The sequence below is a fragment of the Zootoca vivipara genome, chromosome 4 (genome assembly GCF_963506605.1).
Source record: "Zootoca vivipara chromosome 4, rZooViv1.1, whole genome shotgun sequence".
NCBI classification, from domain to species: domain Eukaryota; kingdom Metazoa; phylum Chordata; class Lepidosauria; order Squamata; family Lacertidae; genus Zootoca; species Zootoca vivipara.
In genome coordinates, this window is record NC_083279.1 from 49,895,750 (window position 1) to 49,914,913 (window position 19,164).

At 41.5% G+C, this 19,164-nt stretch overlaps 2 protein-coding genes across 3 annotated transcripts in view; one reads left to right on the forward strand and one right to left on the reverse strand.

Annotated features, from left to right (window-relative positions):
- The first annotated feature begins 1,665 nt into the window (after positions 1 to 1,665).
- Positions 1,666 to 13,325, forward strand: VPS26C (VPS26 endosomal protein sorting factor C). The gene is made up of 8 exons (XM_035116765.2): positions 1,666 to 1,793; positions 5,370 to 5,513; positions 6,009 to 6,158; positions 8,287 to 8,367; positions 9,590 to 9,664; positions 10,897 to 11,047; positions 11,294 to 11,446; positions 12,047 to 13,325. Exons 1-8 carry the CDS (start codon positions 1,737 to 1,739, stop codon positions 12,127 to 12,129), a joined length of 894 nt encoding a protein of 297 aa, XP_034972656.1. The 5' UTR covers positions 1,666 to 1,736; the 3' UTR covers positions 12,130 to 13,325.
- A 62-nt stretch (positions 13,326 to 13,387) lies between these two features.
- The window catches only part of TTC3 (tetratricopeptide repeat domain 3), a 58,052-nt gene continuing 52,275 nt past the window's right edge, over positions 13,388 to 19,164 (reverse strand). For both annotated transcript variants that reach the window (XM_035116758.2, XM_035116757.2), the window contains exons 45-46: positions 17,757 to 17,843; positions 13,388 to 16,454 (exon numbers count right to left, since the gene is read on the reverse strand). In XM_035116758.2, the coding sequence (XP_034972649.2) occupies positions 16,347 to 16,454; positions 17,757 to 17,843 (195 nt within the window). In that variant the 3' untranslated portion in view covers positions 13,388 to 16,346. The remainder of the gene's footprint in view (positions 16,455 to 17,756; positions 17,844 to 19,164) is intronic.

A 19,164-nucleotide genomic window follows, 5' to 3' on the forward strand; every position in this document is an offset into this window, starting at 1 on the left:
AATGCTGTGATGGGGGAGAAACCGTTTCATCCGGCTCCAGTGTGCTTTCTTTTCAATCTGTGCACACATGACATTACCCACAATGCAGACTTTTCTGTAGTTTCTTGAGAAATAGTGCTGTTAAACCCGAAAGGAAAACATTCACATTGTAGTTGAGGTGTGCACGAGACACCAATAGTGCATGTGCAGATGACAGCTTCACACATAAGGTTGGGATTGCATGGGCAGGGAAACCATAGACCAGGGGTGCCCAAACTTTTTTCAAAGAGGGCCAGATTTGCTGAAGTGATCATGTGTGAGGGCCGACCAAAGTTGTCGAGCTTTCTTTAGGATTAAAGTTGTTGAGTTTTTTTTACAATTTTACCCCAAAGTTGCTGAGGTTTTTAAAAGATTTTACTCTAGGGCATATACTGCCATGGGTGCCGTATTAGGCCCCCCCACCCCAAAACGGACTTTGGACATGGCTGCCATAGACTGTTCCCATTGGGTGACTACATCGCCTCCGACCCATCTCCAGTCCAGGAATGTGCAGATGGGACTTAAAACACATTTTGGGAAGAAATATCTCACTGCGTTTTAAGCCACTAATACATAGCCTTAAAAACAAGCCCCGTGAAGTCATCAATTTCCACATATTTTTGCATAGACGGCAATGATAGATATTTTCCTCATCTGATTTCTGCCTAAAGGTAAAGGTAAAGGGACCCCTGACCATTAGATCCAGTCGTGACCGACTCTGGGGTTGCGGCGCTCATCTCGCGTTATTGGCCAAGGGAGCGGGGTACAGCTTCCAGGTCATGCGGCCAGCATGACAATGCCGCTTCTGGCGAACCAGAGCAGCGCACGGCACCTATTTATCTACTTGCACTTTGACGTGCTTTCGAACTGCTAGGTGGGTAGGAGCTGGGACCGGGCAACGGGTGCTCACCCCGTCGTGGGGATTCGAACCGCCGACCTTCTGATCGGCAAGCCCTAGGCTCTGTGGTTTAACCCACAGCGCCACCCGCGTCCCTGGCGCACTCTAAATAGCACTTTTTAAAACGGGGCTTCTTCTCGGGTCAAGATGCATATAGTTGAAGCCCCTATCATATAATCCTTACAGGGGCTTAAAGGCGTTGCAAGGCTGGAGGAAAAGCCCTGATACAATCCCACATTTCTTTTTTTCTTTTTTAAATATCTCCCGGCATACAGTGAGGAATGGACGTCATTTAGACGTCTTGCGTGATATAACGATATTTAATCTTTCTGGAACTGCAGCCTGGGAAATGTAGTTCCTTTCCAAAGCTGGCTTTCGGTGCCCAATTTCTTTCCGGTTTTCACCCTGCCTGATCTTTTGCCCGCAAGTCCCCCGTTTTTAGTTACATTGAAATAGAAATAGGAACGGAGACGCTCAGCGCCCCCCCCTTCCCGCCTTGCACTGTTGCTAGGCAGCAGACCAGGAAAGAAAGGGCGGGGACTCGGAGGAGCGGCCATTGCAATGACGTAAGCGGCGCGTCCAGTTTTAAAAATAAACGGCGCCTTAAGGTGTAACGTTACTGGGCCGGATATGACCGTTACAGCCCCCCCCCTGCGCGAAAGAGGGAGGGGACGGAAGTGGGAGCGAATCGAAAAGCGGAAATGAGGACTCAACTCTTCCCTCCCTCCCTCCCAGAAAAAGAACGGGGCGGAGTCACGTGGTCAGAATCGCAGCTCAGTGAGGCGGAGTCACGTGATCCGGGAACCGGGGAGGGGTCGCCATGGGCACCGCGCTGGATATCAAGATCAAGCGGGCGAACAAGCTGTACCATTGTGGGGTGAGTAGCCTTTGGCAGCGGCGTTGGAGCGAAAGGAGACGGCAGGGTCTCCGTTGCTCATCCCCCGCCCCCATTAATATTTTTTTTTCCTGGAGGAGAGGAAGGCTGTAATTCTGTGCCCCCTTCCTTGGGAGTAACTCCCATTGGACTTACATGGGCTTCTTAGGGATGCCGCTGCCGGCTTGTTTCCGCCCTTAGCCTTCGTAGGATTGCAAGGATGCCAGCTGGGATGAGTATTCGGAGAGCCTGGCTTCGTTTCCCAGGCAGCAGAAGGGGGCCAGACATTCTCGCCCTCGCTGCTCCAATTGTAGGGCATAACAATAACAACAATAAATTTATTATTTATACCCCGCCCATCTGGCTGGGTTTCCCCAGCCACTCTGGGCGGCTTCCAACAAAGATTAAAAATACATTAAAACCTCAGTCATTAAAAAACTTCCTTCAGATGTCTTCTAAACGTCAGATAGTTGTTTATCTCTTTGACATCTGATGGGAGGGCGTTCCACAGGGTGGGTGCCACTACCGAGATGGCCCTTTGCCTGGTTCCTACAAGTGGTGGAGAGGAGAGGAGGGTCCTCTCCGCACCAGCAGAGGAGAGAACATGGATCCCTGCAGCTGCGCTTCTGAACTCCCAACAGCCCCAGATGGCAGGCCAGGGCTCAGGAATTATCTACTGGGAATAAAGATCCTGTGGCCGCTGCTTAGTATACTGTAGGCAGTACTCACTGGGCATAAGACAATATCCCTGTTTGTGCTTTGTCCTTAACCCAGCCTGTGTTGAGATGTGGTGGCATGAAGATCAAAATAAAGCAATTTTTCGTTCACAAAGAAATGGAGACTATTGCAAAAATTAAGGCCAGAGCTCAGGGATGGAGATGATGTTGGACTATCAGCTCCAACTGGCATGACCAGTAGTTGTGGGTGATGCCCCTTAGAGAGGGTCACAGGTTATGCATCCCTGCTCTGCAGTTAGAATGCTAGCATGCATGTCTGAAGGAAGGGAAATCTGCTATAAAATCAGTGCTTTTTATCAGGGGTACAGATGGGTACGCAGTACTGACACATATTTTTCTAGAAAAAAGCACTGTATAGAATACTAACCTGCTAAGAAGTTAGCATGTCTTGTTATCCTGCCCCCGACCTCCTACTCCTGTGTATTATTATTATTATTATTATTATTATTTTAGATATAGTTTTGGTAGGGGTGTTTATTTTTTCATGTGGCCCACACCTACAGTTTGAATATAACTAGGCATGGTTTTACTGGCTCATCCGCTGATAATCTGCAATCTAAAAAGTTTTCCTTTGCTATGGTTGTAGTCATTGGATAGGGCCTGTTACATCTAGAGTGTCCCAAATAAAAAATTGAATTGATAGTAAGAAATGGGTTGCTGTACTGTACATGCAACAAAATAGAGGAGAAGTCTGCATGGCTGAACAGAGACAATTGCGTATTATAAGAGCATTTTAACTGGTGGTGCAGTTGGTGAAAACAAGTGAAAGCGCAGGCTTTGTCAGTATTTTTACATTTTCTCTATCCCTATCTGTTAGGGAAACAAATAGTTAATCATCATAATGGAGTGATAGGAGTGTGCTTAGAGTGGCAAAGTATGAGTGGAAATTCTAGAGGTTGAGACTTGATTGGTCCAAAAGTGGAATTGAAGAGACTTAAGTACATGGGATCCAATTATTATTATTATAATTAAATTAATAGAGTCCAAAGATTGTGCTTCAGAGCATGGTTTATCTCCTACAGGAATTTGTTTCTGACAGAGGCCTATGGAAATGTATTCGGTGCATAAAGGGCCTTCTTCGTCTTTGGTTTCTGATATTCAGAGATTTAGTGCCTGTGATCAGAAAGTCCCCATTTAGCTGTTGCGACTTGCACTTCCTCAAGCACTGTGAAGTTTCTGTGCCCAGAGCTCAGAAACTGCTCACAGTAATGAAATTTCCCATCACAAAATGCGCCTAGAACAATGGGAGTTTCGAACACTGTGCTTAAGATTTCAGATTAAAACTGCAGAGTGGAAGGAAAGGAGGACCTTTTTCTGCCTCCCCACTTCCAACTACTCTCTGGAGACTGGAGAAGTGACCCTCTTGAGAATATCAGGGGTGTGGGCAGGGGAAGGGCTAGATCATGTGAAAAATGAATGTAATATTTTAGCTACAGTTCATTCATTTTCAGCTTTGAATTCTTGTTATAAAGAAACACACCTAGACATTCCGTTTTTGCGCCCAAAACCTAGGTTTAAGGTCCCTTTTAGCTCCTAGCTTTCATACCTGTTTCTAAGACGGCACATACAGTCAGTAAGTGATCCTGAGGAGAGGATGAGATACAACACACTTCCTAGAGAAGTTCGATTTTAGAGCTACTTTTAGATGAGCGATCTGGGAACAGAATGTCAAAACTATGGTAACTGTTTTGTTTACTCTGTGCCATTGTCAAAATGCTTAATAATTTTTTTTACTGGGAATCCCTAAAGATGTTACATCCAGCTAAAGATGTTACATACGCATCTCTTTAATTATGAATCATAATCTCACTAATACATGGGCTTGCCTTTCTTAGGAAGTCACCTGCCATTACTGTGACACAAACCAGAGCTAGTCATGCTTCATTTACAGTGGTACCTCGGTTTATGAACACAATTGGTTCCGGAAGTCTGTTCATAAACTGAAGCGTTCATAAACTGAAGCGAACTTTCCCATTGAAAGTAATGGAAAGTGAATTAATCCGTTCCAGATGGGTCCGCGGCGTTCGTAAACTGAAAATTCATAAACCGAGGTGTTCATAAACCGAGGTTCCACTGTATAACCTCTTTCATTTGGGAGAATTCCAAACTGTATTGCAACAAAGTGGCACACAGGAAAAAGCTCCTGAACGGAGTGGAGCTGCATTCGTCAATGGCTCTGTTAATGGTATAGCAGTGATGTGAGTTTCCCATTTCATATGCTCATTAGTAACAACGAATGGGTATCGACTGCAAACACCACATTAGGCAAACTCGACAGTTTCAAAGTTTTTGGTTCTGTTTACTAAGTACAAGTAAATTAAATAGGCTAAGTTAGATCACTCTAGAGCAGGGGTTGTCAACCTGGTCCCTACAGGATTCTAGGTGGGCAGTAGGGGGTTCTGTGGCACAAGCTTAATCTTCCTTCCATCAAGCACTGGTGGGCGGTAAGAAAATTTTACCATCAAGAAAGATGCATTAGTGGGCGGTAGGTATAAAACGGTTGACTACCACTGCTCTAGAGCATCAGAAAACCTTCCAGTGCAAATTGCTCCAAGCTGCCGAAGAAAAATTTCTAGAAAAACTTCCAGTTAATTTTTCTTCTTCTTGAAAATCCAAATCACTGCTATTTAGCAGTGCCACATAAATAGTTGGAGCTAGGACAGAAGAGTTCCAGACCAATTATGTTCTCTTCCCCCATGTCATCCTTCCCTCCCCCCCCCAATGGTGAATCATGCTTTTTGATAATGACAGCACATTGCCATTGAAATATTAAAAAGATAACATGAGCAGTGGATTGGTGGTTCTTGATTTTTCTCTCTCCTCCCCATTTCCACCCACTTAGGAAGTTCTCACTGGAGTGGTGGTCATAACAAGTAAGGATGCAGTTCAGCACCAGGGTATCTCCTTAACAATGGAAGGATCTGTCAACCTGCAGTTGAGTGCCAAAAGTGTTGGTGTGTTTGAAGCCTTCTGCAATTCTGTTAAGGTACAAATATGGTTATGGAAAGTTTTCCTAAAACTCTTCTTTATTTATGTGAAGCTGCAGTATCGAAGATAATGGTTGGATCATCACCAAAATATGGACTGTTAAAATACCCCAAAACTTAGCTTGGCTTTCATAGACCGTCTGTGCAGAAAGATAAGCAACTTCTTCAGTTTCTAATAGTGAATTTTGAGCTTCGAGCTCTCTGAAAAGAAAGCTTACATTCAATAAGCAGTATCATTGTTCTATCTATATGCCTGCAGTAGTCATGCATTTTCAGGTATCCTGAGGGGCTGATACCTGCATTGGAACTGGTGAAGGGCTAAACTACACAGCGATATATGGCTTTTTATCTTTCCTTTTTCTGTAAATAAGATTTTTTAAAAAATACATTTTGAAAATAAACAGTTAAATAATAAAACTGATGATGGGCCACTTAAATTCTTAACCGCACTTTCCATGTTTCATTTTCTTTCTCTCCCCCCCCCCCTTTTGCAGCCTATTCAGCTTATTAACAGTACTGTCGAAATGGTAAAACCTGGAAAATTGCCCAGTGGTAAAACAGAAATTCCTTTTGAGTTTCCACTGCAAGTGAAGGGGAACAAAGTTCTCTATGAAACCTACCATGGAGTTTTTGTCAACATCCAGGTAAGAGGCTTTCAGTTTGGCAGGCACAAGCGACTTGTGGGGAATGTGCAACCAGAGCTATTAATATTTATTATTTGCATTTGTATTTTTCTGCTAAGCCAGTTTAAAAAACTGAAACACACAAGAATGATGATACATATGTGAAAATGAAGAGTTGTCTTAATTTTGGCTCCTTGGGAACAGATGGCAGGAGCTCCTTGGCTGAGGTTTCTCCTCTGCTACATATTGCAAAGCAGACTCCATAAATCTAATTTGTTTTCCTGATAGTTTAATCCGCTTCTGTTCAGATAAAAAAATGTCTGTAATAGAGAGAGCACAATAAGGGAGTGTACCTAATACAAGATGGTTAGCATGCTCTTCTGTAGATTCACTTTTTCATTTCCACTTAAATCACATGGGTGATGCTTCTATACATCCGCATGATGTTTCCAAACTTCTGTCTTCATGCCAGCTGTCTTTCTTATTTAATGAATTTCCTCTTACCTAGTTTTGGCTCAGGCTTCTTCCAGATAGAACATCTGCAGTGAGCAACAACATGACAGAAACTGTGCCAATGCATATGCTGAGTTACTTCATACAAAGTTTTAACTGAGAACTGATACTTTCACAAATGCTTAAGCCATTTGTATTGAACTGGAGCAAAGGGAGCAATTTCACTGAGGTCAGCGGGAGCTTTGAAGGAGGCCTCCGTAGGGCTACGCACTCTTTTTCCTTGTGTCGGGGGGGCCAATAAGATATCTAGCTTGTGAAAAGTTTTTTGTTCCTCACTCTTGCAGAACATTTTATTTCTTATTTTGAATAAACTGGCTTTATCATTACTGCATAGGCATGAGAGTTCATGTAGCTTGGTCCACTGATATAAGAAAATATAGTTTAACAGTGGTTAAGATAGTTACTATTTTTTAAAATTTAGTCTGTCACTTGTAAAAAGCAAAAAAGACATTTAGATGTGTTTCCAGTTTATCTTTAATTGAAACCCCCCCCACAAATACATTAAATGCTTAAAAAGCACAAAGTTAATTACTTAATAAATCATACTTTATGAGTTTAACTCTCCCATTAAAATGAATGATATATTTAGGTGTTTAGATTTGGAACACTTCCCCTGTAATAATAATAATAATAATATATTATTATTTATACCCCGCCCATCTGGCCGGGCTTCCCCAGCCACTCTGGGTGGCTTCCAACAGAAAAATAAAACACAATAATCTATTAAACATTAAAAGCCTCCCTGAACAGAGCTGCCTTCAGATGTCTTCTAAAAGTCTGGTAGTTGTTTTCCTCTTTGACATCTATTGGGAGGGCATTCCACAGGGCAGGCGCCACCACCGAGAAGGCCCTCTGCCTAGTTCCCTGCTTTTTAATTGTTAAAAATGAAGCAAAATAAACAGCGAGGGTCCTGTGATAAATTTTTTTATCATTAGTCATCAAGAGTGCTCTTTGCAGAAATGCTTTCCCTCAAACTACAAGCAGTTCAGATATTTAGTCTTAGAACTTGCCTTATTCCTTTACTGTAGGGTTTTGATGATGTAAATGAACTTGCTCACCATGGAATTCTTTTTGAGATGAACCGTAGAGTCACAGAATTGTAGAGTTGGAAGGGGCCACAACTAGAGCTGCATTGTAGTACGGTGGTACCTCAGTTTTCGAGCGTCTCAGAAGCCAAACGTTTCGGTTTTCGAACACCAAAAACCCGGAAGTAATTGCTTCCATTTTCGAATGCGCCTTGGAAGTCGAACAGCTTCCGCTGCATGTTTTTCAGTTTTTCCAATTGAACTTGCAGCCATGGTTTTCCAACTTTCCGGAAGTTGAACTGTCTTCTGGAATGGATTACGTTCGAGAACCAAGGTACCACTGTAAGTGGGTATTGCAGTACTTCCTGTGACAAGATAATTTTGCAGAAGATATAAACTGTTTTCAACACAGGTTGTGCATAAAGGTCTAATGGTGAGTTGGAACAAATGTGAAGTCCATTTTTCAGATATGGGGGGTTTAAAATAGGTATTAATTTGTTTTATATTAAGACGTGACTCTTAAATTGCTAATCAACAAAATAACTCGTTAGTAGGTTGCATTCTTTTTCCAGTTCCAATATGAAATTAATGACTGTTTTTCCTTTGCATAGTATACCCTTCGATGTGACATGCGGCGCTCTCTCCTGGCTAAGGATTTGACTAAAACTTGTGAATTTATTGTCCATTCGCCAGTAAGTATTTGCCAAAACATGCACTGGTGAATTGGCAGTTATGTAAGGAATCAATGGAGATTTATAGCAGGAAGAATGTGGACCTGAAGTTGGGGGAAATTACAGAAGACGTCAGGCAAATTCTCTATGATTCCAAGAAGGCAGTGATTTTGGTCTGTTACAGAACAGTTGGATCATGACTTGGTTCACACATCACAGTGAGCCAAACTATGGCTTATTTGGGGTCACATGACCATCCTGGCTCCTGGAGAGGAACTTGCCCCTGTTAGTCTTCATGGTATTTTTAGTGCAGTCTGAGTGTTGTCCAAACCTAGGATCATGGTTTAGGCCAGTGTGGTGTAGTGGTTAGGAGCGGTAGACTCGCAATCTGGGGAACCGGGTTCGTGTCTCCGCTCCTCCACATGCAGCTGCTGGGTGACCTTGGGCTAGTCACACTTCTCTGAAGTCTCTCAGCCCCACCCACCTCACAGGGTGTCTGTTGTGGGGGGGGAGGGGAAAGGAGATTGTTAGCCGCTTTGAGACTCCTTCGGGTAGTGAAAAAGCGGGGTATCAAATCCAAACTCCTCCTCCTCTTCTTCTCCTTAGCCATAATCGGTAGCAAAGGTTTGGCTTACTGTGTGCACACCATGTCATTATTGTTTACGTTCTGCTCTCCTTTTAATTCTGTACTGAAACTGCATCTTGTTGCTATGCCTGAGGGGAACGCTATCCTAGACTGCCCCATTAATATAATGAGACTATTCTTCATAGCCAGTAGAGATTATGGGAAGGTCCTTCCACAGACCTCTTCCCTCTAGGCTGATGAGAACACGTATCAAAGGACTGCCCTACAAATGGCCAGTTGGGATTGCTGGCACATCTTACACCAAGCAAAAACTACCTTTCCTATAGTCATCCATGCTTGTTCTTGTATTACATGACTTGAAAATACCTAGGTTCTCGAACAGCTTAGTGGTCAAACAAATCGGCTCCCCAACACCGCAAACCTGGAAGTGTTCCGGTTTGCAATCGGTTTTCGGAAGCCTAACATCTGACGCGCTTCTGCTTGAGTGCAGGAAGCTCCTGCAGCCAATTGGAAGCCATGCCTTGGTTTTCGAACGGTTTTGGGAGTCAAACGGTCTCCCGGAATGGATTAAGTTCGAGAACCGAGGTACACCTCCAGCGTAATAAAATGACAAATAGTAGACTTACCACTTTGACTCTTCTTTTCATTCTGTTGCAGCCTCAGAAAGGTAAACCAACCCCAAGCCCAGTGGACTTTACTATTACTCCTGAGACTCTACAGAATGTGAAAGAGGTAAGACCCATATTCCTGAAACAATTTGGTTGTTTAGATGCAGTGTCAAACCATGCATAGGTACCAAGGTGCCCTGTTTGTGTGTGTTCCTGTCCGCCCCCCGCCCCCATATGTACACTCTGGTTTTTTCCTTCTTTCTTCCAATCCAGTAGAAATAAATAGCTGGCCATCACACCTGGCCTGGGTAAACCATTGCACAACAGTCTGTGCAAACCAGCATTGCAATCCCAGTTCTTATTGCGGTTCATCATCTAATGACCTTTTGCCCAGATGAGATGTAATGGCCTGTGGAGAAATCGCCATTTAAAACAGGGTTTGGTTTATTATTTTTACATGCAGTGTATTTGTATGTGGGGTTATGATCGAGAGCATATGCTTACTGGCTACATAATCCAGTTCCTGTCCTTCACAACAAAGCAAATTTGATCGGTCAAGGGTTTTAGAATGTTCATTGGTTCTGTGCTTTTCCCTAAAATACCTTTCTTTCAACACAACTATTCCAGTCCCATCTTCTGCCATCATGCTTTCCCCCTTTTTAGATAAAGAGCTTAAACTACAACATATAAAGGGTTTTCAGTCTAGATGGTAACAATTTCGTGGAGCTGTTATTAATGGCAGTCACTTTATCGAGGGTCCTTTTAATTTCTTGGTTGCTTGTATTTATTTTTATTTATTAGATTTATATACTGCCCTTCATCAAAAGAGATCAGGGTAGTTCACAAGATAAAAAAGGCAATATAAAAGCACAAATAAATAGTTAAAACAGAGGCAACGAAAAAATGATTGTATGGAATGAAACACTAGCTTTAATAAGTGCAAGTTTCAATGGAAACACAATTTATTCTTTCAATAGTCTCTGTTTGATGGAAACTGGTCACAGAAAAAGCAGTATTGTGTGGTGTGATTTAGGATTTTAATCCTTGTTTTGCTAAATTAGGAGACTTCTAGTATGAATTTGGATTAAAAGGCAATCATACAGATTTGTCTGAGCAAGTCTACCTTCCTTTGTAACAGACTTAGAGTGACCTAGAGAATATTTCTAGGTTATTTCTCACTATTATTTGTAATGTACCTAAAGTGTTGTACAGAGTTTTTGGAAACCATCACGATCTGCTTCCAGGTTTAATACAGAGGGGAAATCACAGAACAGGGAAATCGCACAACAGAAAGGGGGAAATGGCAATTCTTGATTAGATTACCTACCTTCTCCTTTAACTTCACTTTGCATTTAGAGGGCGTTGCTCCCAAAGTTTCTCATAAGAGGCCATCTCAACTCTACAAACTGCATCATAACACAGCCCCTCACAGGGGAGCTTGTGGTGGTCAACTCGGATGCTGCGATTAAGAGTATTGAACTCCAGTTGGTACGAGTGGAAACCTGTGGTACGTCTTTATACATGTCTGTCTATAAATGTTCCAGGGAGTTTGGTTTTACATTTTAAAAGCACGACAAAGTGTTTTCAACTTAGCCATTAAATCGAAATTGCACTAGAATAATTGAAAGCTTTGCCAGTAAGCAAGACTAAATACCAGCCATAGTAAAGGTCACTTTCTAGTACTTGAAGCAGCATGCATGGTAACATGTTATTTAGCAAAGTTTGGTTTCCTTTTCATGCCACTTTTGCAAAGGCTGTGCTGAAGGTTATGCTAGAGATGCCACTGAGATTCAGAATATTCAGATTGCTGACGGAGATGTCTGCAGAAATCTTCCTATTCCAATCTACATGGTATTCCCCAGACTCTTCACCTGCCCCACCCTGGAAACCACAAACTTCAAAGTTGGTAAGGAATGGATGTTTGACTTACAACTCTTATTCTTTATTTATTAGTTGCATTATATAGATGCAGTATATCAGCAACTTACAAAAATGAATTTTAGAAACAAGTAGTCCCAGTGGTTTTAGTGGGTCTATTCTGAGTCACCAAGGTTGGATATCACCATAAGAAATTGCCTGAAATTGACACATATTATATTAGCAATTATCAGCTTATTTTCTGAGGTCAAGTATCTAGCAAGGCAACTTGCCACCAACATATTTCTTCCCTAGTTAAGTTGAAGCAATAGTTTGACTTGATTTTTCAGTGCTGGCTGTCTGGAACTCCCTGAAAAGTGTTGTTTTGATTACGATAGAGACATACTCAGCATCTAGAAATGCTTGAATATTTTTATGCTGCCTTTCAAGGAACCCAGTTGGAGCTGAATTTTTGAGGTATTACTTGGCACCCAAGGATGTCCTGATCTACTTGCCTCTAATGAGATGCTAATCCAGTCTCTACCTAATCATTATTTCAAACCATTTTGCAAGCTACAAATGTACTACTAAGATTACAGGGACCTGGGCGTCAATGCTAATTCCAAGATTGTGCTGTTTGTTCCTCTAGAATTTGAAGTTAATGTCGTTGTCCTCTTGCATGACGATCACCTCATCACTGAGAACTTTCCACTGAAGCTCTGCCGGCTCTGATTAATTAGAAGTTTCAGGAATACCATTGAGACCAGAAGCCTCCTATCTGTTGGGACTCCAGTGTGTTGGCACTGCGAGAACCAAGCAAGGTGATTGCTGCTGTGTGTTCTGAAATCCTATGGCGATAGAAGAATGAAATTTAGGTGTTCCGATGAGCCAGAATTGTACACTTGCAGCTATAAAAGTGCTCTCTCAAGGTCGTTGCCCAACATGGACCAGCTGAATTTTGCCCTGATTCTACTGTGGAGTCAAGTGTTTATCAGATGTTGAAGAGCTGCCTCTGTTTATGGCGAAATTGTATCACATACAAGACCACTCTCTAGCTGAACCACCCCTTCATCTGCTTGATCCTTGTTTGTATGGGTTCTGCTAGCAAGAGATCATAACACAAAGGAGTTTTGTTTGCCAATATGTCATTCCAACTGAAGCCATTTCCTGTCCATGACAGAGTATGCTCACTGTGCTTACATGTTGTAATACTATACAAATTTTGAAGAAAATGTACTGAAATTTGAGTAAGAGCAGTGTGGTAGGAATTCCATTTACCTAAGCAGTGGACTTACAAACTAGAACGAAACTGAACTTTTCAAAAACTACTATATAGATATTCCTGTTTTCGCCATGGACATTTTAAATAAGAACTTTGTGTGAATGCTGCTGGCCACCAACTGCCCATGGGGGACATTTTGGCTTGGGTGCAATGGTTTAACAAATAGCATAGGATTCGTCAGTATTGGAGCACCAACTATAATGATTAGCGCTCGTTTGCCTGCAAGCAGAATGGTATTACACTGCCATCTTCGGACAAGTTTGCCTTTAGAATGAGATGAAATCCACTTGAGTTGAACTAAGGGGAAATTGGGACATAGGAGAGGAGATGGTAGAATATTTTACCATGCTACGTATCCTTGAGAGGTGTCAGCCTACAAGCTTACTAAAGGAATGGAACCATCTGGAGACGTGCATGTTTGCCTAGATCTGATCCCATGTCCTTTCTGCATTGCATTACCATGTTCTAAATGGTGTACGCCAACCAAATACAGCCCATTCCTGAGTTGCATAAAGTAAAAGTGCCTGTTAAGTGACGGGAGCTTTGATTTCTTTCTCCAAATATGTTTATTGCTAAAATGGATGAAGTCCTCTCGCATATGCAATGTATGTTAGAAAGCAAACTAAAATTCTGTGGCTTGCTCACAGTGTGTCGTCTTATGTAACAACCTGCGTCTCTACCCAAGTTAGGAGTGCACTGGTCTTCCTGGGAAGTGGTTTCTATCATCTTTTTTTTAAATCTACAGGGAAAACGTGCGGAGAAGTGCTGGTATGTGCCCATTTACTTTTATATACAATTAGCCTACCTTTTAGGGATGCAGGTGGCGCTGTGGTCTTGCCGATCAGAAGTTCAGCCGTTCGAATCCCCGTGATGGGGTGAGCTCCCGTTGCTCCTTGCTCCTGCAGTTCGAAAGCATGCCAGTGCAAGTAGATAAATAGGTACCACTCCGGCGGGAAGGTCAACGGCGTTTCCGTGCGCTGTTCTGGTTCACCAGGAGCGGTTTAGTCATGCTGGCCACATGACCCAGAAGCTGTATGCCGGCTCCCTCGGCCAGTAAAGTGAGATGACCGCCGCAATCCAAGAGACGTCCGCGACTGGACCTAACGGTCAGGGGACCCTTTACCTTTAGCCTACATTTTACATACATTACATGTAGACCATGTTAGCTCAGCCTTTACAGGAGGTGATATTATGGTCAGGTCTCACAACAACAGCAACTCTTTTTTTTTTTTTGTCTTTGAGCCTAATAAAAGTGGCACTGGTACTGTTTACAGCTGTACCGCTGGCAGCAGACCTGCCAGAAGTGGTAATGATAGCCCTGCTCAGTCATTTTGCCCATTACTACAGCTATTAGGCAAGTGTAGGTGGAAATGAGCAATACATTGAAAAACAGGAAGGGGGGAAAAAACTGATATGGGCAACAAGAAATGGGTCTTCCTTAAAAGAACTCTGGAAAGGGACTGTAACGCTGTGTAGAGAATAGGGCAACTTAAACAGGGCCATGTACACACCAAGGAAAACACTACTCTGAAACAAGCAGTTAAGTTACTGAGGCATTAAGAAGAAAAGCTATGTGATAGAACTCTGTCCAAGGGCAAAAAAGGCAATCAAACTGCAGGCAGAGGAACAGAGCTGAGCATGAGACGCAGGCCAAGTGTGTGCCCCAGTTCCTCGTAAGTGAAGGCAGGACCGAACCCAGGCTTCAGAAGTGGCAAGCAGGAGCTGTTGGTCTTCCCTGAAATGCATTTCTGAGAGATGTTTCAATGGACTCAGGTGGGCTTAGCTCCCCTAGTGCTCAAAGACAGGGATGCAGACACCAAGCAAGAAAAGTTTCAACTCCCATTTCCTTGAAGCTGTCTCAAATTATTTGATAAGGAGCAAAGAAATGCAGGCCACGCAAAAAACCAGAACCATTATATGCAATGCAGACAACAAATAGTTGCACATCTGAATGCAGCAAGGAACCACTAGCCTATGCAAGTGAAAGTGTAGTATTACAAAACAAGGTGACAAAACTTATTTGAGTTATGAAAATCCATTTTCTTAAAAGAGGTTTGTCAGACAACTACAGTGTTTTTTTGGTTCATTTTTATTGGTTCAGAGGCTGTAATGTGATTACAAAGTTTTGCTTTGAAAGTACGCGGCTATTTCAGTACTGTATTCTGAATGCAGGTAAAATGAGCAAATACTCGGCATCTAGGCAACGTATAGAAGGTCTTCAATTATGAATCAAACATTTAAATGCAACATTTTGAATCGGAAGGAGTGACACAAAAGAGATCCATGGTTTAGGGTTGGAATTCCCGAACAGCCTTTTTGTTAAATTGCAGGGCATTTTCAGCAATCAACTTACAAGCATCTTGTCAGTACAAATGCGTCTTAATATTTGATTATCAGCAAAGATGGCCCATTATTAATCTAAATAACCCAAAACTATGGCTAAGGGTTTGCATTCCTTGACAAGAGTTGCTTTTCTGCAACCATTTGATGTTGATTTGCCAAGAGGGGGAAGAGGAAAATGGTGTGTTCCTGCTTCATGAGGAGCTTTCTCTCTCCGCGGTTGAGTTTTATATTTTGTACCCAGACATTTAATTTGGAAGTATGGAAAGACAGTTCCTGATGTAATTTAAAATCTTTAATACGCAACCTTAATTTAAAAAGCTTTGATATTCACATGAAGCTATTTGTGGCTAATTAAAAACAATAAGGCTATACTAATATAAAATAAGCGTGGCTATTTATTTTTTTAAAAAAATCTAAAGCTAATTCCTTACAACAACCGAACAAGCTAGTTTATTTGCTCACGTTGAAGGAAACTATTATGGACTTGGTACGCAAATTTTAAGGAAATCTACTCACAGGTGGTTTGCAAATGCTAGAATGTAGTATGAGAAAATAAACTAAATTCAGAGCTGATCTTTCATTTTCACAAGCAGGAAGATGAACAGGGTCAGCCTCTCTCACAAAACGTTACACAAGATTGCCTGCTTTTTCTTGCACAAGCATATCTAGGCATCTTTCAAACATGGTTCTTTGGATTCAGTATTCCAAATTTTAGTTTATCTTTGAAGCCAAATATTAGCCAAGAATTATTTTTGAAGGGCAGATTACTAACTTGTTTTTGAAAGCACTGAATACTTAAAAAAAAAACCAACAAGGTGCTTATGAGCCTACACGTGGAATTTTCAGACTGTTCTACTGCTCTCAACTGTAAATTAAAAAAAACCTCTCTTAGAACCAGTACCAAGCTTTTAATTTGCTGAACAGTACTGCCCACTCTTAACCAGCCTCCTGAATCACTAGCGTCACAACATTTGGATCTACGGAAGCAAGAATCTGATATTTACTTCCTCCTTAAATATATATATTAATGTGTTAAGGGGATAAACATTTGTTAGGAAATTTTTGAAGGCTGTTAACTTTCTGTTTTGTTGCAATGCAACCAAGATATTAATTGCTTATGCCTATGAACCAGATTACTACTGCCAATACAATAGAAACAATTGAATAAAATAGCAGAATTCAAAACTTTGCTTAAAAGTATTTCAGAGGAATTGTTTATTGTATGTATCATACGATACTCTATAAATTGATGACGACTCCAAACACCTTTATCATCATGATTCTGTATGATGTGAATCACATATTGCTAATCTGTACGTAGCATCTAAGTGGTTCTGTTTCGGCCAGGAAGCTCAGGATAATCTTCAGGTAACAAAACATGACGACGACAGGTTGGGCATGTGCTGTGCTCCTTAATCCATGGACCAATACACTGTATGTAAAAAAGCAAGAATTCAGAAACCTTTCATTTAAAAAGCAGGGCTATGGGAGGTGGGCAACATTTTTTAAAAATGACATTTTCAGAGCCCTCTAGATTCATGTTATCAAAGGGAGACAAGTGGTAGCATTTTAAGCATAACTTTGAAACATTATGGTGCATATAAAAAAAGACTTCTCCAGTTAAACCCAAACTTCTGCAACTAAGCTTTGAATTCAAACATTTTCTAATAATCACTAGTGAATGACCTAGTCTAAAAGGCTGACAATTTAATTAGAAGGGCTGTCAACTAATTAAAGAATTCAATACTGATCATTGGCTTTTCGGCAGATTAAATCAATGTATGACATTTACACATTAGTCTTTCTGGAAATGTTGGACGCGAAAGGCAACGAATTCTAATGAAAGCTCCCACTCATTGTTAGACAATATTAAAGATGGCTCTATTAAAGTTTTCTACTACAGGTATACACTAAAGCCCACCAACTGCAATAGCAAATAAATAAAAAAGTCAGTGTTGATTGGAACATACAATTTCAACAAAAATGTTTACATTCTCAATTGCTGATATTTAAGAATGTTGCAATCAAACCACTCAAAGTGCTTGCAAATCAGCATAGCAATTGCTATTAATACTAGTAATAATGTTACTAGTAGTTATAGTTGTAGACAGTCAAAATGTACTGAACAGGCAACCTGGGCAATTCTGAATTTCTAAAGCATTTTTGCCTAAGCCATATTGTGGCGCTTCACGGACATGCTCATGTGATTATAACTGGCTGTATGTTGAGATACAGATACATAAAGTAGCAAAAAGTTACATGAGTGGCCCATTTGAGTCCCCTGAAAGTATGATGTCTTGAACACATGCCACTACAACCACAATGTTATAGAGGTTTTGTTTCTCTAGCTAAGACTATCTAGCATATCCAGGACTGAGGATGACTTGAGTTTCACTGCCTCAATGTGAACTTGGTATTCCTATTTACACACTCTAGGACTGGGATTTTCAGTCACTGAAAAGTAAACTCCAAAGTAAAACCTCATATTTCTGATTAGCCTTTCTGTTTCCCAAAATGTAAATCCCAGAATTTTGGCCAACTAAGAGCCAGTGCCCACAATACATTCCTTCCAATAGCAAGCAGCAGCCATAGACATTCATAGGAACACACTTATTTAGACAAAATGTTAGGAGTGCCTGTGTGTGCAGCCTTTGTAGGGCAATCTACAAATTTACAAAGACACAAGCAACAGAACTAATACAAGTTACCTTGCTGGATTTACGGTTCCACTTACCACTTTGTGAAATCTGTGTCCACAGTCTAGCACATGCAACATTTCAGTAGTTAGTTCATCATGACATATGACACAGGGATCATTATCCTATAGAAACAAATGCATTTGTTGAGAGCCAGTGTGGTGTAGTGGTTAGGAGCGGGCATCTCCGCTCCTCCACATGCAGCTGCTGGGTGACCTTGGGCTAGTCACACTTCTTTGAAGTCTTTCAGCCCCACTCACCTCACAGAGGGGAGGAAGGGAAAGGTGAATGTTAGCTGCTTTGAGACTTAGTGATAAAGTGGGATATCAAATCCAAATTCCTCCTCTTATAATAATTTCAAAACTAGTTACAAAGCTACTGTTTTCCTACTGCGCAGAGAGTGACTAATTCCCATAGCCGGAACATGTGCCTTGCAAGTCCCTTAAAGGTGGTAGAATGAAGGTTTCTGTCCCAGACCCCAAAGAGTTGCTGTCAGAAAGAGCACCAAGTACTGGGGAGTAGACAGAACAATCATTTGACTCAGCATATGATAGGTTCCAAACCAGTTGTAGGCCAAAACATCTGGAGGGCCGCAGTTTGGGGGTGCCTGTTCCAAACTGTCCAGTTTAGCAGCTTCCATAATGTTACATTTACTATCCATATATAGTCATTTTGAACCACTTTACAGACAAAGGCTGTCTCCAACCTTAATTTGGGAAGAGAACACAATATCTGAAAATCATCTTCTTAACCTCACTGAGGTTTATAGTCGAAAAGTTGGATGTATAACTAGATCCCAAGTTCTGTGAGCAGATTCCTCTTTAGGAACAGGGTGCTCTTGACTCCCCAGCAACTACCTCAAAATCTATTCCAGAGTTAGGAATTCTCTGGTGGCATAAAAACAATATCTGAAAATCATCTTTTTAACCTCACTTCCATTCCCACAAGCTTCTACTGGATCCAAGCTCCTTTCAAGAGGGAAAAAAGGATCCTTTTGTTCACAGAAGGGCACCTTTGGATCCAATTCATTGCTGACATTTTTAAGTTTACTTCATTTGTGAAGCAAGTCATTTGGGATGATGATAATTTTTGAGGGTTGATTCCAATGCTGTGCCAGCAGACTTAAGCTGGCACAATGAAACTTCAATTTCCTCTCCCTGAGTACCCCCCCCAAACAAAAATCTGCCCTCCCAACCCTCCAGAGCTGATTCTGAGGGCATGCAGGGTGAAGTCCCTTACACCAGCAGAACTGCAGCATTGGATACAGCCGCCAAACAGGAAGTCTACAAAATATTTTAAGATTGACAAAGAGCTAACATGCCAAAAGGTTTTCCCTGAGAGCCCAGGACACTAGAAGATTTCTACCTACCTTTTGAGGAAGATTTAATATTTGGGAGAGAAGAGAGTTTTTGGATTTTCAAGAAAATGGATCTTTTTACCAACTCA